At 35.3% G+C, this 13,191-nt stretch overlaps 1 protein-coding gene across 2 annotated transcripts in view; it reads right to left on the bottom strand.

The window, feature by feature from the left end:
• The window catches only part of SLC12A2 (solute carrier family 12 member 2), a 65,201-nt gene that overhangs the window by 2,923 nt on the left and 49,087 nt on the right, over positions 1-13,191 (bottom strand). Inside the window, exons 16-25 of one of the 2 annotated variants that reach the window (XM_074569190.1) lie at positions 12,915-13,026; positions 10,666-10,806; positions 10,351-10,457; positions 8,319-8,398; positions 6,855-6,995; positions 6,122-6,169; positions 4,455-4,577; positions 4,166-4,277; positions 3,598-3,684; positions 1,280-1,415 (exon numbers count right to left, since the gene is read on the bottom strand). In XM_074569190.1, coding sequence (XP_074425291.1) covers positions 1,280-1,415; positions 3,598-3,684; positions 4,166-4,277; positions 4,455-4,577; positions 6,122-6,169; positions 6,855-6,995; positions 8,319-8,398; positions 10,351-10,457; positions 10,666-10,806; positions 12,915-13,026 — 1,087 coding nt within the window. The remainder of the gene's footprint in view (positions 1-1,279; positions 1,416-3,597; positions 3,685-4,165; positions 4,278-4,454; positions 4,578-6,121; positions 6,170-6,854; positions 6,996-8,318; positions 8,399-10,350; positions 10,458-10,665; positions 10,807-12,914; positions 13,027-13,191) is intronic. The other variant, XM_074569191.1, reaches the window with a different exon arrangement.

The raw sequence follows: 13,191 nt of genomic DNA, 5'->3' as shown, positions 1-13,191 counted from the left end.
AGAGAAGAAAGCAGCAAGCTTAAAATGTGCAAATAAGCCAAGTAAGTACTATGAAAGCTAAATTTAAGACAGTTCTTCTAATAATGATACCATCCTCCGTAGCTCCTAGAAGCACGGGCCCCTTATATTCTCTTCAAGGTTCTTTCAACTATATCCTAGAAGCTCATAGTGGGCAGGTGTTACAGAAGTAAAGCCCCATCTTTGTTTGGTAAGCCTACCTTCATAATAGGCCTTTTTTTACTACCCTATCCTGTCTTAACGTCTGAGGTAGCTTCCTCAGTAATTTTCAGTTCTTTTATGTCAACTAACTTTCTGGCAAAGATTTTGAGTTAACCATTTCTTACAGTTCTGTTGTTCTCAGATGAGATGAAGTCTAGTTAATCTGCAGGCTAGTGTCTGCAGAAACAATTAACCTATCAGCAGACAAAAGAATACATCACTTCAGTTACCTCACTGAAATGAATTTTGGCAGTGTTTGTATACATGAGGAACATCAAGGCATCAAGCAGTTCCTTAGCTATAAAGTAACTGTACTTTATAAAATCGTCCCCCTTAGCCCCTTGGTAATATGCTGTTAAGAGATCTCAGCAGCAGCTGCTGTACCTACCCATTGAATAGATTCCTGCCTTTTTCACACTTACAGCGCAGAATGACCTACAATTCCCATTTCCTCTCTACTGCAAATCCTCACAGAAGTTGTAAAAACTCAGGCAGGAAAAAGAAGATAAGGGTGGAATATACTCAGGACCGTCTTGAAGGACTTAGGATCACTGAAACTTTAACGAGTCTTTCTTTAGGTCCTGGTCTGTATCTGCATCCTCTTATAGGATGCTACCTGAGTCTTCTCCATAGAAGCACTTGAGAAGGAATACTTCTGGCATCTCTACACCACACAACTGCTTGTGAAAAATGTCAAGCATTTAATTGCTCCTTAACATCACTATTAGATGTCATGTGGTGTTTTTTTTTTTTTAATAATGAAGCAAAAGTGTTAGTTTGGTCAAAAAAGACAAGCAGCTGAATATAGACAATGGTATTTTAAATTAACTGCTGAAATACTGTAGGAAAGTAGTTTAATCCACCCCCCTCAAATGCTGGAACATTTCTTTTTTTTTTGTGAACCATCTAAATGGTTTCAGATGCTGCTTTCCATCAGCCATTCGTAAAACAGCTATAAAAGGAGAATAACAAGAATGAACTCATTTATATCATATCCACAAATGCAGCAGGAGAAAAGAGTTTAACAACTTTTAACATGAAGTCCTAAAGAATACAGAACCTTTGTTTTGTAAAGCTCAAGTTCATTATCTGTTATCCTCCATGGTTCATCCTCCTTCATTTTATCTGCAACTTCTTGTTCTTTATCATCTTCATGAAGTCGGAAGGGCTCTATCATTTCTTCAAATGCTGCAATACTGTAATGATTAAGTGAACAGCCATATTAGAACAGATACGCGTCTGTATGTCAGCAATGACTTTCATGATATCAGAAAGTAAGTTTTATTACCATTTAAAGTGAACTGAAATTTTTTTACTGCCAATTGCAGTTAGAACATCAAATCAGCTATTTGTATACAAAGACATTATGATTCAATAAACAATTAGGGACACCTGTAGCTTTCCCTGTTCCTCATGTAACTACATTTAAATTTTAGCCAGTTTAAAAAAAAAAAAACAAAACCAACTTTTGCTAGAGTTTTACTGGAACTGTTAGAAAGTTGAAGAGTACTACCTTAGAGAATGTATAGTAACTAACAGTAGCTTCGTCTGAATTAAATTTGAAAAAGAAGTTTACATGTCGCATTGAAAAAAAATAGCTATCAAGTCTCATGCTAGTACCACTAGGATTTTGGCTCTGATATTTTTATTTTGTTTCTTTTTAATCTTTACAATACATTCCGAGAGCGCATTCAAATGCAAATAGCCACAGCCATCTTGTATAGTCTTCCTGTTGCACTTAGAATATGAGATGTTAATTTTAATGTACTTGAACTTTAGCAAGAACTTAAAAAGAAAACCTTCTGAAGACCAAAGAGGCATTCATTTCTACTAGAAAAAACAACTTACATGACCCTTCCTTCTCTACCCACATTAAGATGGCCGCAAGTTATGAAAACAACTTGTCTTTGAATAGCCCCAGCCCTTGAGATGTGAGAAAAATAAACAAGATTTTTAGCAGAACATACTGAAATATATGCCTTACATCCAATGAAATAAATGCATTTTGATGCTATTTGAATGAGCTTTTTTATAAAGATGGCAAGGTATTGCCAATCTCCTGTGGTTGCAAATTACAGTATGGGAAGTTTAACAAACTTTAAAGAATATCTCTTGGGATGTATTACTGATATTGTAATATCAGTATGTGTCATGTGTTAGCTTCCATATAGTTAAACACTCCCCCCATGCCCATTTACCTCCAGGAAAATCCCACACTACTAAAAAACCCATCTTTTTCTCCACCCTTGGTGGTCTTTACTGAAGTCAGTTGATACAATGACTTCACCTTCCTCAAAAGGGAACAATCAAATGTGATCTGCTATTTTTTGGCTGAACAAAAAGGAGAAGTATTAACAATATTCTATTATACAGCACAACAATTGTTAAAAATAAATTGTCTTCCTCCACTTAGTTTACAGCTATCGTTAATGCCAACTGATATCTTAAAAAGGCTTTACACATATCCACAGAGATAGAAAAAATGCTCTCAGAAGAAATAACTCATGGATCAATTCTATGAAATAAAAATAATTCCATGTAATTCTACAGTCTCAACTTTTTAATGCATAAATGCCTGCTACCTCTAAGCTTACACATTTCTCAGTAGCAGGCTCCCAGGAGCAAAGACATCCAAAAGCATCAGAGTTCCAGAAGTACTCTACTGTTTTAGTTGCTTCATATATTCTATACATTTAAGAAAAGGTGATTAAAAAGCAGGGTACAAAAAATGTAAGTTGTAAAACAACATTTCCTAATTTGCATGACTTATCAAATTATTCAGATACATGCATATCCATGTAAAAAATATTTTTACAACTTCAAAGTACTAAAGAAGACTTGAAGGGAAAGGAAGATACTATTTTAAGATCTTACACATTCTGTTATAAATTTGTACTGAAAGCCATCTAAAATTAATATTTTTTAAACTCAAAAATCAGAAACATCACACGTATGATCATTCCTGTGAAAATTACAAGTCCAAGCAATTTTTTAAAAAAGAAAAAACAAATCAGGCTATTTGAAGACCAAGCTTTGTTACATTAAACTAAGACTCCGAGTCAGATAAAGACCATTTAAGTTTTTGTGAGCATTTCTCTTTTTAAAGAAGATTGTTCCAGACAAATTGGATTTTTTAAAATGTATTTTTCTACATTTAGTATTACAGCCTAAGGGCCAGAGATTTAAAAAATACAAAATTCTATGTTCTTCGATGTAGGAGTTATTGCTTAATTTATTTCCTGCATTTTCATGAAACACTGGATGTTATAGGAAATACTCTTTCAAAACTGTTATGTAGGAAAGAATGAGGTTATTATAAATTCATGAAAGACATCAAGAATTCAACTAACAAACAAGTTGGGTTTTTTTGAGACTTACTTTTCTTTCTTTGGCTTAGTATTAATATCCCCAAGAACCATAATGTCCGAGAAGTCTATCCGAAATTTGCTGAGCAAAGTAGCCATCCTGTATCAGAAAAACAAGCCTTTACACATCATCAGATTTTTAATTATTTCACAGGGTAAACAGGTAGGTGTTTGGTAATAAAAACACTAGTTTAATAAAAAAGAGGAACTTAAATATGATAGGAAAAAAATTGATCCAACTTACCTGGCATATGGATATAAAACAACATGCTTTGGGAAAAAAAATAGATTTTTAAAACCAGAAAACTAAGAGAAGAGCTCTCCCTCAAAGACAAGTTCAGAAAATATTTGAAAAAGAAAATGTTAGTGTCAGACAATGCTGCAGATAAATTAGTTTAACTTGAGGTATCCCATCCAAAATAATCTGGGGGTAAATGGAACTTTTTTGGAGAAACAGAATCAAATATGATTACACCTCAACCAAAGAACAACTGAAAGAAGGCTACTAGGAAGTGAAAGTCATCTACCATGTAACATGCTCTATTAGCATTTGAAATGAAAATTTTTAAAGGTAAACTTACGCTCTTCTGTCATGATCAATCCTGTTTATTTTTCCACCAATGAACACCCTGATCTTACAGTCTTTCCACTTCTTCTTAGTTGTAATAAGATACGGAATCAACAGTGTCAAACCTGCATTTTGACCAGGATTTGGGAACATTCAGAAAACATATTATCATGTTAGAGTTTAACAGTACAAATTTGTAATCCATATATGAACTAACTGAAACATACCTATTAACAATTAGTTAAAAATCACTTCAGTATTATTTTTTTATATGTTTGTTTTTTAAGTAGAAAACACATTACCTCCATCATCAAAGAGCCACCAGACATCAATATTGCTTTTGCCTTGTTTCTTCTGAAACTGCGTACTAGCATCAAGAAGTCTTTGGTCAGCCAAATTTAAAGGAGAAGATGGGGTCTTTGAATCTGGAAAAAAGGATGAGGAAATTTCATTTTTGAAGTGTTTTGCTTAATCACCCTGAAATTCATCAAATGCAACTTAATATTTTGTGGTATCTCTAGGTTTAAATAAAAATTGTTTCTTCTCCCCGGACCCGATTCCAAACCTCGATTAAATGGATATAAACTGAGCTGTATTTAGGGAGTGTGCAAATTCACAACTTCAGAACTTAAAGTTTTAAATCTTAAGTCATTTGGCAGACACGTGAAAATAACAGATATGTATGATCTTTTTACAGTCATTTGCCTGGACAATTTAGCTTTGCATACATACTTCAGATCATTGTTGCTACCTCTTGCATACGACAAAACTTCCCTAAAAAGATGTAAAGATGTAGATACTAATGTATGTGTAAACGCCATGTCCTAAGCACTTTTATTCCCTCTTTAAGTCCATTTTTCTTTAAAAATGTGGTGAAAATAAAAGCTAGTTCTGCATATTGTAATTCTGTCTTTTGTAACAAGTACTGTTTTACATGTGCAAGGCCCTGAAGCACAATATAGACTATTTTGTGTAACAAAGTTATTGGATTTGGCTGAGACCAAGACAACAATGGCATTTTCAATTAGATTAACAGAGGTAAATTTATTTTTTTTAAAACTACAGAAAAAACTACCCCCTTTCTCTTAATTAAAACCTCAGCTTGAACAAAAGCCAGCAGTTTTATACTCATCTCAGTCATTATTTTATTAGGAATTTTAAAATTTTGAGTACATCTGTGACTGATTTACATTAATATACTACTTTACTGCATATTGGGACTTTTTCCAAACTGCCATCTTGTGCTTCAAGATGTAATCTCGCTTTCCATTATTAAAACATAACAGCTTCTAGCTGTTGAAATTATGAAGAAAATGTCCAAAAAAAAGGTAGGATGAATCTCAGTTAAGGCAAAAATCTTTACTTAACTCAAAAAAGTCTGAAATAAACCAGGAAGTGAAAACTGCTCAATTCATCTCTCAAAATGCTTCACGTTATTTCAGGTGTTAATCTCATTGAGTGTCTGTATTATGCCTTAATTTGCAAGTTGTTGAACAATTCCAAATAACAAAGCAACAACTATGGCTTTAGAAGATCTACTGAATAGTCTGATGGAGCACTTCCACTATACCATTAGGTAGCATTTCCCTTCCTCCTAATTCAAGTAAGGATCTAGACAGAAACGTGAGACAAAGAGAACTAAGCAAGCTCCTGAACACATTTCAAATGTTACTTAAGAACAAAAGCTTTAAAAAAATAACAATTATCCAACATTCATATCTTAGACACATGCACAATTCTTTTGCAGTAGCAATTTGTTCTGGGAAATTTCCACAAAGTTGCATTTTTCCACAGCCTAATCCTTAAAGATGAAGCAATTCCAAAGCGGATATGAAGAAGCTAATTAACATTGCATGGCTGGTATTTTCCTCTTTCTCATATGTATATATGTAGAAAGGAGTACAAAAGGAAAACTGAAATTAACAATGCGAAAGAATGATTCAACACAAAAAACATGGAAAATGCCTGCCTTTTTTCAACAGTGGTTGTGTTGGAGTCTTTCCATCCTCGTCCTCCTCTGGAAGATTTTTAAAGATACAAAATAAAAAGGTTAATTTCCTTTATGATGTTAATGAAAACACTACTAGTGTGTATAAAAAAAATTAGAAAACAAAGATGTAGAATGAAATGGATTTTCATACAAAGAAAAGCACACAAATGCAGCCTACAAGACCCTGACATCTATTTGCACCTTAAAAAGAAAAAAAAGCATACATTGCTCACTTAACTATCAAGTCACACCAAGCTTTTATTTAAAAAGAGTAGTTAAGTTGTTTATTGTCATGTCGAAGTATCCTTAACGATTTGTGTCTGTTAACATGAATATAATATTCTAGTCTGAACTGAAAAAACCTTCATAAATTTGGCAGCCTTAAAATCACACTTACATGTGTGACACGATTCTCAAGCAATTTTTCATGCCTGTCAAACTCATTAACAAAGAAAATCCATTGTAGGTCATTGTCTACTATCTGTTTTATTCTGGGGACTAGACATGAAAGATTTATTTTACATACGGGTAAGCTCTAAACCAAAGTACTTAAGTGATTAGACATCAATGGCTGGAAAAGCATGACACACACCTGTTCTGCAGACAAAAAAATCCCTTACATAATTCCTTGGTGAGGGGAGAGAGGAACTGAAGAGGGAATGAGAGAGAGAAAGACTGAGAATTCAAGTTTCACTGCTAACGAACAAGTTACCTTTATGTAGAGTGGGAGTTCTTTCGCTAGATGATGGAGCAAAAGCTATAGAAGTGTCTGTCTCAGACTTCTTGCTATAATCCACTTTTACTATGACATCCTTGGCACATGGAGATTTTTCTTGGGATGACAGTAACTCTTCTTTAAGAAAGCAAAGAAACACATTATAAACCACTTAATTGTTCCAAATGGTATCAAGAGAGGTATGTGACTATACTGTGATGGTTCACAGTTGGAGAAATAAATAAAAGCAATAAAAACAACAACCAAAGAAATCTTCTATGAAATGCCTACAAAGAGGCTGCTCCTCCTAGCAGAGCTGTAATTTCTTGCTACTTCCTTCCCAGATTTTGCGTGTTGATTGCATTACCATGGGATAAACATAAAAGAGAGTTAGCTAATACTGAGGAAGTACAACCAGGAGGGAAAAAAATTACTTGGTGAAACGCTTTCCATTTCCACTGTAACTCCAAGACGCAGATGAGCTTTAGACAAGGTCTAGACCAAGTATGTCTCACAGCCTAGGTTTTTTTACAGATTTGGCTTCAGTGGAGATACTTGGTAGCTGTCAGAGTTAAAGCAATCTCACACTGAGTCACTAAGACTCTTCTGACACCTTGGAGTTTTATTTCCTAGTCTTCTCAGCAGTGTTGTTTTCACAGTGCAGGTTCACTCTTAGTTGTTTCTCATACTCCTCTGCCCTCCTGCACACAGTGACAGGCTCTCTGCCTCTCCCCAAATCCTCAGACATTCATATGTTTCCAGGAAAATTCTCCCCGCTTTCAGGAGGATCCCCCAACTACAGAGCTGGTGTCACAAGCATTCTTCCCCCTTGTAGCAATGTTGTAACAACAAGCAAATTAGACATTATCAACTCAGTAGGCAGTTGCTGCCAAAGCTCATGTGCTTCCTCCATTAGTCTGCTCAAAATTTAACTAAAATTACACCATTTGGCTTCAGAACACTACCTACAAAGCATAACCAAGTCTTCTACATTGAAAATAGAAAACCTTTCCAAACTTGAGACAGACTGCTGCTAAGGACTCTACACTGGTGTGCATAGGGGTGCACTGGCAACCCACACCAGACACATAGCATTCCTGGATCATGCAACATTTGTTGTGATTTTCACAATTTCTAGACTTAGGTCGCAAATACTTGATACCAATTTGGTAGCTTCTTTAGTGTTTTTCAGTAAAATAGTAAATCCTTGGGAAGCAACTATATACAGCTTACAAGTACAGAAAGTTGAGACACGCAGAAAACCAAGTTCTGTTCTGAACACGGGTAATTCTTATTTTACATTTCAGTCTTGCTAATTTCAGTGATTTTTGCTCTACAAGAAGAGTGGTGTTTTGGTTTGTTAGTTTTTTTAATAACTTATCTTCATTTAAGATTTTCAGAAAACAGTATTCAAAGGGAATTACAACAGCTGTTCACCAGATGAAACAAAGCAAATCCTACCTTGGCCCTGAAGGTGAGAAATGTCCAGGCCTTCCTTTAGACGGATGACAACTACACCATACTGAACATCAAAGGCATCACTAAACAAAACGAACAAAAATGAAATATTTTACAACTTTTTCTTCCCCAAGGGACCAACTTGACACACCCTCTTTGAAGAAATTCCAGTGATTAAACACTGTCATTTAAAATCCCAAATCATCAATTTGTGTTACAATTTCAGTTTCAATTCCAAACCATCAACTGCATCAGTGAACCATTCACCATATCATGAAAAGCAACACATAGAAAGGATATCTGGTCTGTCTCCTCCCTCTTGCCCCTACATAAACAGAGATTAAGTAAAAGTACATGAACAGATCGGTCAAGCTCTGCACAGATGATGACAAGATATTCTGAGAAATCTAATTTTTTATCTCCCCAACAATAAAGGGATTTATTTTGAGTAGATATCCTTGATCTGATAACCAAAAATTTCTGACATCTTTCCAAAACATTTGGGTATTAAAAATCTATGAAGCTGCAATTTAGAATCAAATCAGCTGTACGTTAGCTATAACATGCCTGTTCTCATTATATCTGATGGGGAAGGCATTTGTTCCTTTAAAAAATAAACACAGAAAACTTCATTATTATAGGAACAAGTGAAAACCTTGAATAAATTGTTGAGTAAAAGTGAAGTAGAATGAACGGCAACCCCCCACAAGATATAAGGCAGATAAAAATGAACTTAACCATAGCATACAGTTTGCATTAGCCATTAATCATCAGTTGTTTCATTAAAAACAACCATAAATCAGAGAACTCCCTCCCATGTCATTTCCACAGACAGAAATTTCTCAAGACTTCACTCATTAAAAACTTCTCTTTAGAAGCAGTAAGACTTGATTAGAAATATTCAAAGTATCGACATATTCTATAATAAATGCAAGAAAAACTGAGATTGATTCAAGAAGAAAGTGTTTTGTCCATTAGTGAACATTTTTAATTCATTATTTAATTTGTGAAATGTGTACAGATTAGGTGTGTTTTTATTGTGTGCTTTAGAAACTTTCAATTTTCCAGAAATTTTCCAGAAATACGCTTGACCTACAGTTATTACCTCCAGAGGTCTCTCTTTTGGGTTGTGGAGAACCACATGATTTGTTGGCCTTGACAGATCTTCCAGCACAAACCATTCCAAAATAAAATAGGAAAAAAAGAAAGACCAAGAACAAACCAACATGTTTCCTTATTTTTCTCTGCATTTGCTGCTCCTGCTTTTGTCTTAAGGAACTGGGAGAGTGTGAGGGTATGGTTTTTTTCCTTTTCTAATCTCTGCCTGTAATCCCCCATCCTCTCTTTCTTTTAAATGCAGAGTAAATAAGAAGTGTAAAGCACAAATGAAGTGGGTTAAGCAGCACATAAGGAAAACAAAAAATGCTCAGTGTTAAGTGCAAGTTTTCTTAATTGTTTGTAGCATGAGTTATTCTACTGTATTTTTCAGTGCGAATTGGTCTGCCTTTCAGTACTGTCAAATTACCCTGTGATTTCCTTTTCCATCTCCTTTTTGGCTACGATATTGTAAGATACACAGCACTGACACCCAAAGTAAGTAAAACAGTTCTTCTATATGAGAGCAAGGTTTAGTGAAGATCGAACTTCAGATAAATTTGATTCATTCTCTACTACACTTAATCTCTACAGAACTAGTGTGCAAAAAATCCTGCTTTCAGTAGAAGCTATGCTTCAAAGAATTCAGCAGACTGGCACATAAGAGACTAGTTCCATCTCTAAAGATCGTAATTCTTGAACCTCACACCTCTAGACACAGAAAGAGTTCTTATATAGAAATCTAACCTGTTTAAACTATACAGACTTGCTTACTCATTTCCATATCAGAAAAACCCAAGGTATTGAAGACTGCTGGATCAGCAATATGGAAAATCTCAGTCTACCTGAAAGAGACTTCATGCAACTAAGATCTTCTTGACATATTACCAAACATACTGAACTGAAACGTAAGAGCTGCACCTCCGCATTTTCTACTTACTGGAATAAATTGATATAGGTTTCAACATCTCTCATGTCACATTGTCTCCAGTCTTTCTTAAATCCAACAACAAGGGTGTTAGGTCTCATTCTGCCCAGACCAGCAGCCTAAGAAGAACAAAAATTATTTTTTTAAAACCATGTCTTTGTAACAACTGAAGGGTCTATTTTCTTAAGCTGAAAACAAAGTATTTTTCATCAAAGTTTTAAGATAACTGCAAAATGAAAGTATTTCAAAGTATAAAAATGCTTCCAATTTTGATGTTCATCTTCACCACTTTCATTTAAAAAAATAAAATTTGAGAGAGAGGTATACCTGCATTAAGTATTGTCCTCCATCCCTCAAGTCCTCCGCATGCACTGGTGCATAGAAAGCTTTCATCTTGTTTTTAATTAGCCATCGCTGATATTTAGCCAGATCAGTTGACAGTTCCTTCATAGCTTGCCTCCGAGGACCCTTTCAAAATAAGGAAACAAAAAGAGGAGAGGGAACAAGAACACAAGAATTATGAGTGTAAGTAGTAATAAATCCCCCTCCCCCTTCTTTTTTTTTTAATTTCACTGCTAGAATACAATTCAAACTTGAAGAACCTCAAAACGTTCTTCCACACAATCAAAAAACCCCAAAATAACAAAATACCAGGCATTGTCAGCAGCAAAGAGCAGACCAGATTCCCATAGTTAGGAAGAGAGCTGTTCAAGCTTTAGCAATCTTGTTCCTGCAGAGTACAACCCACTTCCCCAGCAGGCGGCACAAGCTCATCCTTCAAAGAATAACGGAGTTTTAAAAGGAAAGGGATTTGTAATGAAGCATACACAGATACATGATGACTTAATATTAGGCTTTATGGGAATATTTGTTTCAAGCTGTACAAGTGTGCCTCTGTGTGTACATAATCCTTATCTGAAAGCCTTTGTCACAGTAGTGTCACTTCTGCAGTTCTGTGTTGCAGTCAAACTCATCTCCTCTTTAAATACTTTCTTTTTATTACTTCCATCAGGAGGAATTACTGTGTTCCCCCTAGACATCAAAATGCAGAATAAAGGACAGTCAAGGACACAGTAGCTCTGTTTTTGCAGAAGGATACAGATTCTGATGGTCAGGGTTGGTGAAGACTAAGGTAGTGTCATCCTTCTTGTAGGAAAGGGATTTTAAATAGTGATAGGATATGCTCCCAGAAAATCTCTTATCAGAATTGCTTTCCTACAAGGATGACACTATCTTATTCTTTTCAGCACAGCCCTACTTTTGAAAGACTGTAATTCCATCAGTGGTATCTTACTTGTCTAGTTTCTGTCCTTTGCACTCACTGAAATTTTAAGTTTGTATAGACAGGAATTAAAAGAATTAAAGTTTCTGAAGAACGAACTGGTCAATATTTGTTTATGTTCTTATGTATGTTCTGTGGATTGCCTTAACTTGATTTGCTCTTATCTGTCATTAGCGCAGAAGCAAATCATATTGAGTAAGAGTGTTAAATTTAAACATATTTAAGGGTAATAAATCTTTGTATTTAAATTATGCTTGTTAAATGTTCTTAAGTGATGTGACAGAAAAAGTTTGGCCTTAAAATATGAAGCTAAACTATATAAGCCCTATATGCTAAAATGCATTTACCAATGTTTATCAGAAACACAATTGCCTCTCTGTAGCTAACTGAAGTTTGGGTACAGATCAGAGTACGACAGCCACCTTATATCACAGTTAACACAACTCACAACAAGCATGATTTTGAAGAACAGTTACTTGAAGCTTGCTTGCTTCCTTCCCCCTACACCAAAATGTCTACAGGTCTGCCACAGAAGGTACTGCTTAAAAAAAAATTAAAAAAAATAAGAACTGTTGAAATTATGTCCTTGCAGAATAGCCCTCACACATCCCCAATCCCCCCAAAAACCACCACCTTATATCCTGGCAAAAAACAGGGAAAGTTAGTGAAGTTAGTGAAGCTGGTCAGAAAGGGGACAGGAATGGAAAAATCTGTTCACATTACTGTTTCACCTGCTGATGAAATGAATCTGGTAACTGAAGGAATAAAAACTACTTGAAAGGTTAAGAGCAATTTTTAACTATTGGCTAATCTGATACTGAATTTACTGCTCAAGGAGGTTTGTTTTAGACCAGGCTTTATAAGAAATCTACACAGGAATCAATCTCCCTGAAACAGTGACCCTTGAGAGGAAATCTAGCTGTATACTGTGCATCATTTTGACCAACTGCTCTGTCCAAAGCCTGAGTACAAGAGACTATGACACAAGGACAGAAACTGACGCAGGCTGTAATCCCATGTTCACTTTACTCCTACAAAGTCTCCTCCCTCAGCATTTAAGCATCAAATGATCAAAAGTATTAATTTTGCAAAGTTTCCCCTGTAGTATACCTAACTGGAATAGTGATGACCCATACATCGAGTGGATCCTACCAGTAAATCTCTCTTTTTGCAGTTCTCCATGTCTAATAATGCCCCACACAAGCAAGAACAACAAACAAAAAGCAAACAGGTTAAAAAACAAACAAACAAAACATAAAACAAGGTAACTTTGAAGTAAAGCTAGAGTACTTACCATATGCACATGGCCACAGATCATCAAGCCCACATTCTTGGTGAAAGCATGGACAAGGTGAAGCAAAGCTGGACGTGCATTTGGAGCACCTGTCATAATTAAGCACTGAGGTCTAGATTTGTGAATAGATGAGGAGGAAAAAAAAAAGATGATGAGAATTCATTTCATCCGGAGTTGTGGGGTTTTTTATTAACAGAAAGAAGTTTCTTCCAAATATTGGCAATAAGAACATAATCGTCGCTGGAGAGGTAGTAACCTCACCTACAAGATCAATTTT

The sequence above is a fragment of the Larus michahellis genome, chromosome Z (assembly GCF_964199755.1).
Source record: "Larus michahellis chromosome Z, bLarMic1.1, whole genome shotgun sequence".
Lineage (NCBI taxonomy): Eukaryota > Metazoa > Chordata > Aves > Charadriiformes > Laridae > Larus > Larus michahellis.
Note: the sequence above shows the minus strand (reverse complement) of the source record. Positions and strands in the feature narration are given on the sequence as shown.